Genomic DNA, 16,199 nt, shown 5'->3' on the forward strand with positions numbered 1-16,199 from the left:
ACTGTTGGAGGGCTTCCCACTCTTGCACAAACAACAGTGAAACAGAAAAAACTAGCAGCAATTTCACAAGTCTGAAACTGTATGGTGACTTCTGTTAAGCAGAGAAACACCTACTGACTCCTACTGCCTTCTTGCTGTTGAGCATGAGTTTGGTCTTGTGGGTTTTGTATTTGTTCATTTGTTTTCCTTATTTTGATAACAGAATCAAGATTTAAGTCGTCTTACCCATTTATACTAAAGGCTGATTCTTACCACATGGCTGATTCCCAGGATAAAGCAGACAAAAAGCCATGTGGAATATATTAATTTCCACCAACCATCCCAAAAGGATGCTAGAGAGCATGTTACAGAACTGCTTTTCCACACAACCAGGCTTGAAGAATAACACCCCATCATTTTACTGTTATTCCATGAGCTGTTCATTTCAGACAGACATCTCCTTTTCAGTACTTGTCTCCATGGCACTTGACCCAACAAAACTCTAGTTCTTTTTCTGGTGCTTGTGGATAGGAATGTAATGCTTTGTACTAATGTACAAAGCAACACAACAAAAACTTATTTCAGTTTTACATTGTGACGATTTCCCCCGAACAGTTTTTTTCAGACTTCAAGAGAGAGGCAGATGGCAAGTGATTTTGGGCATAAAAAGGGAATAGCCTTTCTGCAAGCCAGTGAGAACATATGCAGAAAAAAAATGGACTGTTTAAGTAGGGCCTGCATACTAGTCATATATCTTAAGACTATTTCCATATCCCCAGATCACTTACTGAATGGCTTTGTCTCATTTTCCTCATGAATTATACTCAGGTATGTCCCAATATCACTTCTAACGGCAAAGAACTTCATGAATACTGTCATCTTTACTGTTCTTCTTTGTCATACCTGCCAGAGGCCAAGTGGCTCAACTCCTTCAGAAAAATAATAGTTTCATCTTCCCTAGCATTGAAAGACACCATGTTGACTGGACAGGAGACATCTGAAATTTTCTCAAGGAGTAGCTGCTTTGTGTCCACTGGAACATCCCCCACAGCAAAGTAATAAACAGCTTCAACCTGTCATTAAACAGAAAAAAAGGTAATTGGAAGACACAGTTTTACATAAATGACTGATACTTACTCAAGCACTGTCCTGTCCTCAGTAGGAAAATTTGGTAAAACTGATGCATTACTTGGTCTATAAGATTTTCAGATCTTTGGTTCTTCCTCTCATTTATGCTAGTAATTCAAAGGAAGGCCACACAAAATTTCCTCAAGTGAGACAAGAACCTATCCCACAGTCCCTGGCTCTGATTCTGCCCAGTGCAAACCTCTTTCCACAGACATTAACTGAAGCCAAAGAAAGGAGTAAGGAAGGACAACTGCATCATTAGTCAGAAAAAGGCTCTGTGCCATATGTCACTTTTATCAAGAGACGTGCTGTGTTGGTGCCTTGCCAGCGCTGAAAAGTAGGGACTTTATACCAGACATAGTTTTACTGGCAGCATGTATTCTGGGGTTAGGAAAGATGGCAATCAAGGGAGGTGATTTTCCTGTTGTGCTCTGCACTAGTGCAACCTCACTTTGAATATTGTGTGCGGTTATGGTCACAATATAAGAAAGACACTAAACTATTGGAGAGCATCCAAGAGACAGCAACAAAGATGGGTCTTGACAGAAGCTGTATGAGGAGTGTCTGAGGTCACCTGGTCTGTTCAGCCTGGAGAAAAGGAGACTGAGGGGAGACCTCATGGCAGTCTACAACTTCCTCATGAGTGGAAGAGGAGGGGTAGGCATTGATTTCTTCTCTGTGATGACCAGTGAGGAAATGGCATGAAGCTGTGTGAGGGAAAGTTTAGGCTGGATATTAGAAAAATTTTTACACAGATGGTGGTTGGGCATTGGAACAGTGGTCACAGCACCAAGCCTGCCAGAGTTTAAGAAGTGTTTGGATAACACTTTCACCACATGGTATGATTCTTGGGGATGGTCCTGTGCAGGGCCAGAGGCTGGGTTCAGTGATCCTGTGGGTGCTTTCCAACCTAGCATATTCTGTGATTCTGTGATTATTTGAATGCTATTGCTGGTATTTACAGAAGATTTGTACTTTTTATACTTCCCAAGGCAGAGGGAGCTTGGCAGTTTTACTATAACCACGTACACTTATATTCTGAAAATGTTATTACAAGAAGTGAGAGAAGCTGGAAAAATGTCCTTTAGTTATTGCTTGAATATTACATTATGAGAGATTTTATGTTACCTGTGCTTATCCATGTAATGATCCTCATGGTGAGTATGTTTCTTGAATTTTCACCATCATTAAAAATAAATGTAATAAACAGCTATTCCGTGGTGACTTTCAAGACAATATGTGCAGTATATCAGTTCTATATCATGGTACATACTGGCTGATAAATACCTGATAAATCATCGTTTAATTGAAAAAATACATTTGAATATACTCACCTCTGAGCCCAGTATGGAGTGGATCATCCTCAAAACTATGCTAAAGCACAGGGAAAATAAGAAGCCAACATGACTTCACTAAGGGCAAAGCATGCCTGACAATTTGGTAACCTTCTACACTGGAGCTACTGACCTCATCTACCTGGACTTCTATCAAGCATTTTACCCTGCTCTGCACAACACCCTTGTCTCTAAATTGAAGAAACGTGGATTTGGTGGATGGACCACTCTGTGGATAAGGAACTGGCAGGATGTTGCACTCCAAGAGTTGGGGCAGACAGCTTAATATCCAAGTGAAATGTCCACGGTGCTCATGAGGGGTCAGCATGGGGCGTGGTGCTTTTCAACATCTCTGTTGCTGACAAGAGCAGTGAGACTGACTGTACCTTCAGCAAGTTTGTCAACACCACCAAGCCGTGTGGTATCTGATGTCTTGGGAGGAAGGGATGCCATCCAGAGGGACCTGGACAGCCCTGAGACATGGAACCGAGTGAATCTCATGAAGTACAAGGCCAAGTGAAAGTCCTGCTTCTGGGTAAGGGTAATCCCAAGTTCAAGCACAGGCTGGGTAGAGAATTGATTGAGAGCAGCTCTACAGAGAAGGATTTGAGGGTATTGGTTGATGAGAAGTTCAATATGACCCAGCAATGTGTGCTTGCATCCCAGAAATCCAACTGTACCCAAGGCTGCCTCAAAATCAGCATGGCCAGCAAGGTAAGGTAGGTGTGTCTGCCCCTCTACTCTACACCCATGAAACGTTTCCTGGAGCATTGTGTCCAGCTCTGGGACTCCCAGCATCAGAAGACATGGATTTGCTGCAGGGAGTCCAGAGGAGAGCCACAAAGATGATCACAAGGCTGGAGTACCTTTCCTATGAAGACAGACTGAGATAGTTGGGGCTGTTCAGCCAGAGAAGAGAAGGCTCTGGGGAGACCTCATAGCACCTTCCAGGACCTAAAGGGGCCTGCATGAAAGCTGGAGAGGGACTTTCAAAAGGACAAGGAAGAATGGCATTAAACTGAAGGATGGTAGATTTAGATTAGATCCAAGGAAGAAATTCTTCACTATGAGGGTGTAAGGCAGCAGGAACAACTGTCCAGAGAAGTTAGGAATGCCCCATCCCAGGAAGTGTTCAAGGCCTTGAGCTTCAAGGGCTTTGAGCTACCTGGTCTAATGAAAGGTGTCCATGCCCATGGCAGGGGTGTGGGAACTAAACAGTGTTTAAGGTCCCTTCTAACTCAAACCATTCTGTGACTCTATGATTCTATGAATATGAATATTCTATATTTATGAATATGAATCCCAGGATATGCACCACAAAAGATAACTGTTTGAGTCTGGGATGGCACTGAGGAAATGTCTCTGCACTCACATAATTTTATGTAGTAAAGCAATGTAGTATGCAAATTCAATATCACCTACTAGTGTGCTCATACATTTCCACTATTGCCCTGGATACTGATTTGTATTCCAGCTCCCTGAATAATTTCTGCATTCCAAGTGTCCCCCCTCATGGACCTTTTGGCACCTTCCTCAACACTGGAAGATGTCTCTCCCAAGTAGCCCAACCAATTTCAGGCTGGATCAGGCAAACCAATGAAGCAGCACCTTGCCATCTTGAACTTCTCTTGGATCTTGCAGAGGAGCCAGACACTCCATGCGGAAGGCAGGAGCCATAGTTCCAGATTCCACTTATTTGGGAGCAAGCAGGACCAGGTGTCCTAGCATCACTGATAATTCTAGATAAATACTAAAGGTAAAGAGATAATGAATGTATTTTATTAATGTACAAGATTATCAAAATACTTACTACCTTTAGAAAAATGTGGCCAGAAACAACAAGAATGAACTCTTGCACCTATCTGTCTTTTAGTTCAGTTTTACAAAGTTCCCTGTCTGTCTCCTCCAGCTAAAAAGCTATCTGAACCTGCACAAAGGTCTCCCAGATGAGACCCAGTCCTTGGACAACACCACGCTCCTACTGCTTTTGTTGAAGAGGCTCCTGGCCCAGAGGTATGCATGCACATTTGCACAACCATTTTTCCGTGCTCCTTCAGATTCACATCTTCTCTCCCTCCCCTCTAAGACTGCCATTAATTCATAAACTTGATATTCAACAAGAATAGAAATTTTCACACTTTCTTCAAGGGATTCTCTGCCTGCCTCTGTAACTTTCAAAATGCTGACATTTATTGGGAATAGCTGAAAAAAAAACAACTCCCACTTGAAAATTTTTAAAAATTATGAACCACAGATTATGAACCACTCTACTTAACCACAAACCCAGCAATGACATACCACAAAGGAAATGTTCCTCATAAGCTAGTGGGGAAATGTTAAAACCTTTCAAGTGAGTCCTTCATATTTTGAAAATTGTAATTTATACATTTAAACAAGCAAACAAACTTCATGTAAGAACAGAAAGGAGAACAACATGAACAGATCTTCAGAGTCTTGATCTTGGTGGGGAGGTGTTTTAGATAAGTGATCCACACTTCATGGAGTGGCATGTGTACAGAACTGGAGGCAGTTGTGGCAGGTAGAGCTCAAAGGATTGCAACATTACAGCAGACTGATCTTGAGCTTGGGATTTACAGGTGATAAGGAAAGGACATCTAAGGAATCACCACATATAGAAAGAAAAGACCAGCTGAAGAAATGACAAGAAGAGCCATGTCCAGGAAAAAAAAAAAAAACAAAACAAAACAACTACTGTTGTTTTGGAACAACTTCTGTGGATGAAGCCAGTTCTTAGGAATGAGTTATTCATGACTGCTCAGTAAGTAGACAAGTTTTCTCTAGGACTGGATGGGGTATCCCCCATCTGCATTACAGTGAACATTGCTCTTAAATGAACTGTCAGTTATGAATGATAATGACTCTGTTAAGGAGCAATTGAAATTTGTTTCATGTTGAGTACCTGCCACGCTAGACTCCCTCAGATTGCCTATTGGCCCACCAATATCTGGAAAAATAATAATACATGTTTCCTTGTCTGACAGATTTTAATTTCTGTTTATTCAAACAGAGACCCACCAGGTCCAACAAGACTATTTTCATCCAAACAATGCTGAAATCTAAGTACAATATTTTAGTTACTCATCAGGAAATCAGTATTAATACTGCAAATTGAAAATGCTAATAAAATTTATGAAGGCAGCATAAAAAAGCATTCATAAAAAAATTTCACTGGCGAACAATTTGTTCTTTACTCAGTTCCTTTTCAATATTAATAAAGCAGGACCTTTCAAGGCTCATCTGGATGAGAATCTAGCAACATAAGGAAGCAGAACGTAACTCAAGCAAAATTTACCTTCTCCCTCAAACAATGTTCTAGAAAGAGATTTGCATGAGTTAGGATTGGATCTGTGCACAGGGATGGATGTAAACAGCAGTGAAAACCAATGCCTCTACTCCACAGACAGTAGGCCAAATTTTCCATTAAATTCAGGTGTTAGAGAACTGAAAGAACATATATTTTAAGGAAATGTCATAAAATATCTCTTTAAAGACACAAGTTTCAAGTTACTAGCTGAGATGATGGCATATATGTTTCATTTCTTGTTACTCTATTTTAGTGAACAAAGTAATAGGGCACTTTTAAAAATGAACAGCATTTAATTGCAGGAATAACTGTGCATGCTTTGTCTCTGTCTTGGAAGAAAGTCTAGCTATCACCTCGCTGATGAAAAAGGATTTGTGTAGCCCTATCATAAGCTAATACTTCCATAAATCTCTGTACTCACTATTTTGAATTTTAAATATAACTTTTCATGAGCAAGCTGGATGCTAAACAAAATAAAAATGGTTTCCCTGCCTTCAGTAATGTTGATACTAGAAATTTTCTCATAAACCTGAAGCCCTGAAAAACTTATATGGCAAAGAAAGTGGAAAGGAAGATGCTTTCTCTTTCCCTTAATGACTGAATGTTATTTATTCTGGGTACTCTAGAAAAGAAAATAAACAAGTTTCTGCATTCAAAATACAGTACATTTACATAAAAAGACAATCATTAAGCATAGTATAGAGCTACACTTGAGGGGAAAAAAAATCCTTTCCAAATGCTGACATGAATATTTATCTTTGCAGCATTGATCAGGGCAAATCACAGCAGCCAGCCTAGCACTGAACACTCTTGGATTTACTTGGGTTTCTGAAAAGATGCATGAGCTTACCGCTTCATCAGCCATGGCCTCCAGCAGAGCTTCAGCAGAGCTGCTGTGGCTGACAGCTGTCATACGCTCCAGCTTCCAGAGCCACCCAACTGCAGACTTTACAGCACGCTCAGACACAGGAGTGCACTTCTGCTGCCACTTCGTGAGATCCTGAGCAGCCCTGAAAATGAGATTAACTATAAATCAGAAAGAGTGAGAATCATGCTGGCAGAACAAGAGAGTGGAGCTCTGCTATTGTTACAATTCTTTTATATTCTTAAATAAGAATTACAGTATACCACAGATACTAAATCTAGACTTGCAATAAAGGAAGCAGAGAAAAAATGAAATCATTAGAAAAATACTGTAATTTTACAAGGTGGTTTTTTTGACACAACTGTTTCCAAAGTAGGATCAGAGGAGATAAAATCTTTTAAAAAGAGTTCCTGATTCATAACTCTTCTTATCATGAAAACTCAATCAGGTTTTTAAAGTATGGGCATGAAAAAGAAAAGTTTATTCCATAGGGCATGAAAAAGAAAAGTGTATTCCACAGGTCTTGTTCTACAACTTGCTCCACAATCTTGGTGCCAGAGCACTTTTTTTGGTAGTACAGCTGAACTTTACCTAGCCACCAAAAACAAAATTTATGATGCTAGGCCTTTTGGTATTTTAATTGACAAAAGACTGTAGTCTTAATGGATGAACAGAAGTACAAAGCCAATCAGCACTTTTGCCTGTGCACTTGTACATAAAAAGGCAGAAAGGAACTATAAAACCAACTGGTTCCAGTATCTGTGATATTCCATCAAGAACTATTTTGAAGAGTTTCCTGCAAATCTAAAAGGCAAATATATTACCCAAGATTCTTTTAAAGTAGCAATTTATATGCTATATTGTCTTTTGTTTCCATCCTGCAAAAACAAACAAATTGATGAACATAATCATTGTTTCAATTTTGACTTGGCTTTGCAGTTCATTTTTAAAGAAAAAGTTTTCTGTTCTCAAAAACTATGGAATCTATCTGCTTTGGAAAATATCTTCTTTGGAAAATATCTACTTTTCCAACAGGTTGCCCTGAGAAGCTGTGAATTCTTCATCCCTGGAAGTGTTCAAAGCCAGGCCGGACTGGGCTTTGAGGAACTGGGTCTAGTGGAAGATGTCCCTACCCATGGCAGGGGGCTTGGAACTAGATGGTCTATAATGTCCCTTCCAACCCAAACCTTTCTGGGATTTTATTATTCTCCTTTTCAAATCTCAGTAATATCACAATCTAGAGAATTAAGATAGGGAACCTGAATCAAACCTGTGCCTGGGTAAAGTAACATTAAGAATCACCATGTAACTGCAAGTTAACATTGTGGAGCCAATTTTAAAATTATATTACCTAATTTGTGCATAATTTTTTTCCACTCATCTATCCAAACCAAACATTCAAACTCTCATGCATGCATGAGAATTTTTGCAGATAGGTAAAATATGAATAGCTACTTCTATTCTTCTAACTAAATGCAAATTAATTTATTCCTCTTAGGGAACAAGCGCTTGGAAATTTTCTTTTGTTATGGAAATCTACTATTGTTTCCTAGTGCTGCTACTGATTTCTGTGACCATGGAAATCTACAGAAACACAAAGGGCTATGCCTTTGCCTATGGCACTTGGAGAAGTGCACATTTAGCTGCAAGGCAGAAACCTGTAATGTCTAAAGACACAAGAATGCAATAGGTGGTCAGATAGCACCTCACTGTTTCACTAATACTGCAACATCTGAAGGGCATTACTGCTATTGCAAATCCTTCTGATTTTGTAGACGTGCCAATATGTGTGTTGTTACCCGTTATCTGTTCTTCAGGGTAACAGCAGCCTTCTGTTACATAGAAGTGGCAAGTTCAACATGGCTATTGGCGAAAATTGGTGAGAAATCTACAGATATTAGCATGACATGAACCATGATAATTTCCAGTACAGAAAGTCCCTTATCCAAACATGTATAACATGCAACTCCTTTTTATTCTACAGCAATGGGCTGACTCGGACTTCTTTGTCCAGCCTGGGGAGACCTGACTGTGGCCTTTCGGTACTTGAAGGGACTTAAAAGAAAAATGGGGAGAGTCTATTAATAGGGCCTGTAGCAATATGACAAGAGATGATGGTTTTACACCAAAAGAATCTATATTCAGACTAGAAAAAATGAAGAATTTTTTTACAATGAGCAGGTTGCCCAGAGAGGTGGGAGATGCCTCATCCTTGGAAACATTCAAGGTGCAGTTGGATGTGGCTTTGAGCAACTTGGTGTAGTGGAAGGTGTCCCTGCCCATTTGCAGGGGTGTTGGATGAGGCCACCTTTAAAAGTGCCTTCCAACCCAAACCATTCTTGATTCGCATTGTTTCTGCTTACCGAATGAGGTTGAATCTGGAAATTTGTATCACCTGTTCCACAAGCACCATAGAAAGTGCATCCCGACACAGATCAAATTCAGCTGGAGCTGCAGTGCCAAAATCCAACACAATGACAATGCACTGTTCTTGAATCACTCCAAATATCTGCCGGCTCTCACTGGTTAACCATTCCATTCGCTGCTCATACAGCTCAATAGCTCCAATTAGACAATCCACAAAATGAAGAATCAGTTCTTTTTTGGCTGTCAGCTTTATTCAAATAAGGGAGAGAAGGAAATTGAACATCAAAACAAATAATACAAATGCAGCCCCAAGCTTAGCACAGCTGCACAGCTAGTTTGTAAGTGTCAGATATGCCAGCTAAGGTGGCAGTAAAAAAAACCCATTTTCCCTCCACTGTTTCAAGAGCAAATACTTGACAAATGCATCTAAGCTATAAAGAAAAGGCATTGCATTTTGTCCTAATTGCTTTTCATAATCTTTTTATGTGAGCATGGGACAGTGCCAGTGGGTTGTCTGACTTGTCTGTCTCAAAACTGGAGCAATTAGAATGAGCTCAACACAGGCTAGGATGTAGAAAGGGCTGCAGAGCAGATGGGGGAACAAACAAGGACACAGAAACTTTGTACCTTCTCAGACTAGAACTTTGACTGGCTTTTAAAAAAATTTTTGCAGCAATACAAGGCAGCATACGGTTTGGTTCTAGGGCACTTCAATCTCCACTTTGTCTTTAGCATTTGAAAGGAAAATGTAAAAAGTTTCTTATTTGTACTATTATTCAACTAACAATGCCCAGCATTACAGATTAACTATTTGTGGGTAGGTGCTTAGGCAAATTTAGTTCAACTAACTGCAATCAACAAATAAAACTTCCCATATCTTTTCAGTAAAGTCAAGTCTAGATTCAGTATTAAAATTAAAACCAGCACATCCTCCCTATGAATAAGTGTATACACATTCACCATAGCCTGTGAGTCTAAAAATGCACCACAGATTTCCCCAATATCTCTGGCCCATGTGAGCTGATTTACTTGTTGCCTTCTACCTCTAACTTCCTTTCCAGGACTAAGTACAAAACCTTGGAAATACAAATGTTTTTAAACAAGAACATTTCTCAGAGAGAAGACATTTTGTGTGTCAGTCTGCACATTTCTTCCTCTCATTTGTATTTTTCTGTGTTCTTTAATATCAACTCAGGCCCTGTAATGTGCCTCCCAGATACAGAGTCTCAGGCACTCTGCCAAAGGAATGTCGGCCTGGGAAGGAGCATTTAGAAATCCAGTTTCCTCCTATGACAGTCAGATTCATACAAAGTTTATTGCACTACACCAACCAAACTCCATCTTAAAATAAAGCAGTTTTCTTAGAATATTCCCTCGTGTAGTAAGCAAGTGCAGATTTCCATTTCTCTGAGGGCCAGCAAACTTCTGACTGTCCTGCCTAATTTTATTCATTCAGTTCATACCCATTTATTTTTGGACTAGCATGCCTAGCAGAGAAAAGTACAGCTTCTCCCTGTCCCTGTAACCTGCCTTTCTGTAGCATTCAAGGGCAATAATACTACTCTTCTTCTGTCTTCTTTCAGGCTTACATTTCAGCATCAACCAAGCCCTCTTGTAAGATCATCACTCCACTGCAGTTCATCCTACCAGCTCTTCTCTGAACCTACTCTGTTTCAAATGGCTTCCTCTAAGCCTGTACTAACTGTATACAATATGCACTCAACATCCTAAAGGAGATCTGACCAGATTTTATATAGTAGCAAAAATGTCTTTCCTGCTGCTCACATGTCCTAAGATTAAAAGACATTATGTAGATATTTCATACTGAATTAATGGGACTAAAATGAGGGGAAAAGGCTCCCTGAAATGGTTCTTTACCCATTTTTAAGCATTGTGACATCAGAAGTGACTCTAGTCATCAGAAAAATGACAAGCCATTTGCTTTTGTAAAATCTTTTATAAATTAACTCTCTCCCTTCCACACTCACAGGCACATCTCTTCAATCAGAATCCATTCTCTTAACAATGGGGTTGCCAGCAGCTGTTGCTAAGACATTCCTTAGAACATGAGCCTGGGCAGAGATCCAGCTAGCTGTCTCTGTAGAATAGACTGAGCCTTTTGTGACCTGCTGGCACTAAGCAAAGCACTGCTTTGCATTGGCAATGACAGTGCATTATGTCTTCTTATTTCAGTGTCCCCATTTGTTTTATTGATTACAATTTTATTTTTTAACTGGTTCTGAGCATCTTCTCTTTATGGGTTCCCTTTTTCAAGACAGGGTAGATGTTGCTTAGAAACTGCAATCATGTCTGGAGAAGATTTACTGCAATGCTGCACCAAGGCAAGAGACTAAGACTTAGAAAGGAAAAAAGATATCTAATTTTTCTACCACTGATAATTATCACAAACAGATTGACAAAACAGAAGAAAAAATTATCAGAAGATAAAGTTCTCATAAAGAACAAAAGTATTTTTTGTCACAGGAAAGCATTTTAGTCTCATCCTTCTGCTACAGTGATAACTTCTAAGTGCATAGGGAAGGTGCCACAAGCCAGCCACACTTACATTATACACGCTGCCATCTTGTGCTCTCCTGTACTGAGGAAACAGACCATCTGCATATCGAGAAGCCACAGGTTTCCCCAAGGTGGTCACATAATCTACAGTAAAATTTACAAAATATCAAGTTGCTAATCTTCAGAACTACTTCAAAAGGTATTTTCCAGGCTGATGTGTATGTCATCCATGTGTGAGGCACTTGCATCAGTTTTGAGCTCTTGACATTAAGGAACTTGAGAGAAATTCTAATTCTGCTTTTGTTTTATTTTCTGATTATATCTATGATGGGGCCCTGAGGCTTTCAACCTCTGGTTGCATCTCCTGCTGTCCTTGGTTGCATTCCCTGGCTGGACCCTAGGCTTGGTTAATTACCTCGCCCTGCTGCAGGACTGTATCCTGTTCAGTGAGGGCACTGCCTGGGCTGCAGTCCCTTTTGGCTCCTGGCTCATTTTCTTCCCATAGAGCAGCCCTGCTTTTGCTGCTTCCTCCCAGTTTAGTCAGAAGAGAGGAAAAAACTCACATCTTATTACTTATAGGCCAAAAAGCTACGCAGGACTTTAATTATTGTGAGGTTTGGGCAATCCACAACAGGACTGCAAATATTTGTCTGTCAAACCAAATACAAAATCTGGTACAGATAATGCTGTTCTCTTACACAATTTAATGGGTGCAGAAGTGAGTGCATCTAAGGAAAAGGGTGCACTCTGCACTTTCACTAGCTAGAAATCTTCTCCGGGATCTCCACTGATAGGAAAACATTAGGGGTGGGAATAGTTAACGTCATAAAGCAGCTATCTGTACACCATGCTGCCCTGCCAAGCTAGTACATTCTGCTCCTAACACTGTAACAACTTTAACCCTGCTTAACAGCTTCTTCTTCATCTGCAGCATACAAGATATCAGGAATTGCACTGGCGATCTTTGAATGCCCCATGGAGACAAGCCAGCCAAAACCTTAAATTATGCAACCTAGAACTATGGCAATACATTACAATTCCTACTTCTCAGGCAGCAAGCTGTTCAAAGAAAAGAATATATTACCATGCTCTGCAAAGCACCATTATGGCAGTGGTTAATAATTATTAGCAAACTCTTCCCCTCCAGCTGTCAGATAACTGCAAAGGAACATTTCTCTATAGTCTGACTTTGCATGAAAAGCAGACTGAATTCTAATTAAATTTAACTTTTTCCTTAAGCTGGATACCCAGAAATAATATCCTATTCCCAAGCACGTTTACTAACCCTGATGATCAATAGTAGATCACTGATTATGGCATGGCATACATGATGTTTGCCATCTGAAAGGAGACAGATCTTATCGCGTGTTATTTGCAAGAAAAAGATTAACAGTCTCAGCAGCATTAGCTATTTCTGAGTGACAGCTATATTGGTGAGGATGTGAACTGCAGCCTAGGGTAAAGAAAGAACTTACAGTTGGGTAAGGAAAGCTATTCTCAGATCCTAAATCCTTCTCATATTAAAAGGAGAAGGAGTTTCTCAGTTCTTTGAACTGGCAATGTCAGCAACTGTGGATACAGCTTCCATTTCTGCCATTATCATAAGAGACAATGTGAAAATCTCCACTGCACAATGAGTGCAGAATGAGTGTGACTCTCTAGACTATTCAAAGTTGGGGGATTTATTATCCTATTATTGATATGTCTTTTACCTTTCCTGTGCTGGAATCCAATCTGGGATAAAATCTGGGACAGGGACAATTTGTTTCTTTTGAGACCATAACGCTGAAGCCATTCAGAAGAAGAAACAAGGGACTGTACATCTGTTCTCCACTGACCAACTGCCAGTCTCTTTTTCTTCTCTTTTGATTTCTTCTTGTGGACCTCGTGGAGATCTTCAGGGTCTTGCCTGTGCTTTGAATCAAAGGCAACTGCTGTAAATAGAAATGAGGGAAACACTACATTTATATTGTAACCAAACTATTTCAAAACCAAATGAGATTAATTTCTCCTTTCTTTACCTGTATTCCATGGTACTGTATATATGTATAGCTTACCTCTTGCTTTCTTTTTTTAATACTGAATAATGTCCTTAATCTGGAAAGCTGCTCTCAGTCCTACACATCCAGTTGCTGTTGCATCTTTCTATTCATCCATATACATTCACTTTCAATTTATTAAAGTAAATGTCTCTTCTATGTTGAAATTCAAGCCCTGAAATGTAAGTCCAGTTTGCCAAATGGCACTTCTTCCAACTCCTAAGACTCTCTCCTAAGTCTTGGAAATCAGAACACATAACAGGCATTCAAAGATTCAGACCATTACTACATACACATTAGAAGTATTATGCAATAAACAAGTATTTCCTAAAAAATTTATGTTGAACTCCTCCCATAAGCAATAGCATTGTCCCCAGAAGAACCTGACTTTATTTCAAGGCTGGTGAAGTTCCCTCGGGTCAAATCACTTGCCTCAAGTTCAAATGATGGTTCTGTCAGTTTCTGCTCTGGGCTGTGATGGATCATGTGCGTGCACAAGAAATTATGGACATGAAGGTCCAGGTTCCTTTTAACTTCTACAGGACATGGAACACACCTGAGCATGGCAGTAGGGTTTGCTAGGCTAGCTCCACTTGCATTTGGCAGCAGCAGCAGCTCAGACCCCAGAGTGCTGAGGCAGAAATGGAAGCAATGACAAACAATAATGCCTCTGTTCTTCAGCACAGAGGTTCTAGGAGGACTTTGTATTTCCTGTTCATTCCCAAAATACTCTGCATGAGCTAAGCTGTCTCTAGTTGATTAAATGTCCTTGCTGTATCTAAGTTTATTTTCTGTGGACTTTGGAAATTTCTGTACATTTTCTCCAGTACCAACATCATCTGGTGTGTCCCAGTCCTCCATTGCCCATATACCATAAACTGCCTGTAAATGTACTGCATACATTGAACTGACCCAAAATACAAAGAAAGGTACCTCTGTCTCTAATGCCTCCAAAATAATCTTCAGTCTTGTATGGAATATGATTAGAACTCCCTGCTAAATTCAAGTATTATAACAACCAACCTGGTTCCAAAGGCTCATTAGATAGACAGTTCCACATTTAACACTACATAAAGGAAATAAGACTCTTATCTTCAGAAATCATCCTTCAGTGACAGAGGGCTTCCATGTGGTGTAGACTGGCATGAGTTCTTTCCCAGCCATCAGTCCTACAAGCAGGATGCTGGGCTGGCATGCCTGTAGAGGCTGGCATTTTACCAGCCCTCCTTTGCTCTGTGCAGAAGCAGCAGTGACAGATGTTAACTCTAGAGAGAGGCAGGTGTAGGTTTGCAGCTGCTCGAACTTTGAATACAGTCAGGCATTGTTTATAGTCATTTCAACAGTCATTCCCAGTTTCCTTCCCTAAAAATACATAAAAGTCAGCACAGCACCCCACACACAGCCCAGGTGAGTGTGGCACAGCTTCAGAATGGCTTGTCTACAGCCAGCATGCACACCACAGTGCTCCAAAGGAAACTGGAAGTTATCTAGGAGAACATGCAAAAATAGTGATGAAATACTCACAGTCACTCCAGGCAAGTCTCTTAGATGGATTAGCAGTCATGTCAGATCTCTTGACTGGCGGCTCCTCTTTGCTTTATTCTGAAACCTTGGGGAATCACTGTTTTAAAAAATTAAAATATTGACATGCACAGGTCAACATGAACTGGAGACCAGTTCCACATGCCCAGCTAATAATAAACCACAGAAGGATGAGATTAGGGTTTTCAACAAGCAAAAAAAATAATGTAAAAATGATAGCTACTCCCCTTCTCAAGAAAGGCTGAAGTCAGATCTGACAGGGATCCACAAGCTCAAATGCAGGAAATCAGGAAATTGGTAATATTGTTTCCCTTCCTTCACCCCAAATCATCATTAAAAAGAGCCAATATGCGAGAAAAATGAGTGTGGTGCTTTGGCATGCTGTCAGCCAGTGTATAATATTCTATTATTGCTTTGCAGTATGCCTTACCTTTGCTATAATCCAATTTATGACTAAACCTGGAAGTATCTGAGATCCAGTTTTGTTTAGAGATTCATAACTTTACATATAAGACTACAAGCTGAGTCACAAAGAAAAGGAATTATGTGTGTGAACTTGTTATATGGCCCAAGCATGAATGAAGAAGACACAGCAGAGGAACAGAAGACAAAATGCTAGACAAAGCAAGGTAGCATACAGTGGCTGAGTGTATTGCTTTGAGACACCAGTGCTTTGGTTTTTCTTTAAGTAAGTAAGATGAATGAATAAGAGATATTTATGAATCACTAGCAGGCCAGCTGTCAGCCATTGTCATCAAGCAGTTTTTCCCACAGTTAAGCAAAAACAGGATAAATATTTAACCCAAAGTCTTAGCCTTCTCCCTCTTCATCGCAGAATGGAACATGCTATTTATTCCTCTTATATGGGTTTAAATACTCATGTGGAAACATATAACCCATTTCAGTCTTTGTCCTGCTCACGAAGAAAGAGATGAACAGTGAGAAGGGCGAGGAGGACTTAAAGCAGAACTCTGCATCCTAACACCCCAGGTGTTGTGCAGCACAACCCTTGACTAGCCTTGGCATCAGGGCATTAAAAGGAAGCCCTTGCCACAGGGGAGCCGTGGCATAAAATGCCTGTATTGAAAGGCCACAGCAAGCCA

The 16,199-nt window shown here is 40.2% G+C and overlaps 1 protein-coding gene across 1 annotated transcript in view; it reads right to left on the reverse strand.

The window, feature by feature from the left end:
• Positions 1 to 15,167, reverse strand: part of VWA3B (von Willebrand factor A domain containing 3B) — a 58,975-nt gene extending 43,808 nt beyond the window's left edge. Inside the window, 6 exon segments of the mRNA XM_063149741.1 lie at positions 883 to 1,052; positions 6,617 to 6,776; positions 8,995 to 9,245; positions 11,565 to 11,659; positions 13,228 to 13,449; positions 15,079 to 15,167. Coding sequence (XP_063005811.1) covers positions 883 to 1,052; positions 6,617 to 6,776; positions 8,995 to 9,245; positions 11,565 to 11,659; positions 13,228 to 13,449; positions 15,079 to 15,118 — 938 coding nt within the window. The 5' untranslated portion in view covers positions 15,119 to 15,167.
• Positions 15,168 to 16,199: the final 1,032 nt, after the last annotated feature.

Source organism: Melospiza melodia, chromosome 2 (assembly GCF_035770615.1).
Source record: "Melospiza melodia melodia isolate bMelMel2 chromosome 2, bMelMel2.pri, whole genome shotgun sequence".
Classification (NCBI taxonomy): Eukaryota; Metazoa; Chordata; class Aves; order Passeriformes; family Passerellidae; genus Melospiza; species Melospiza melodia.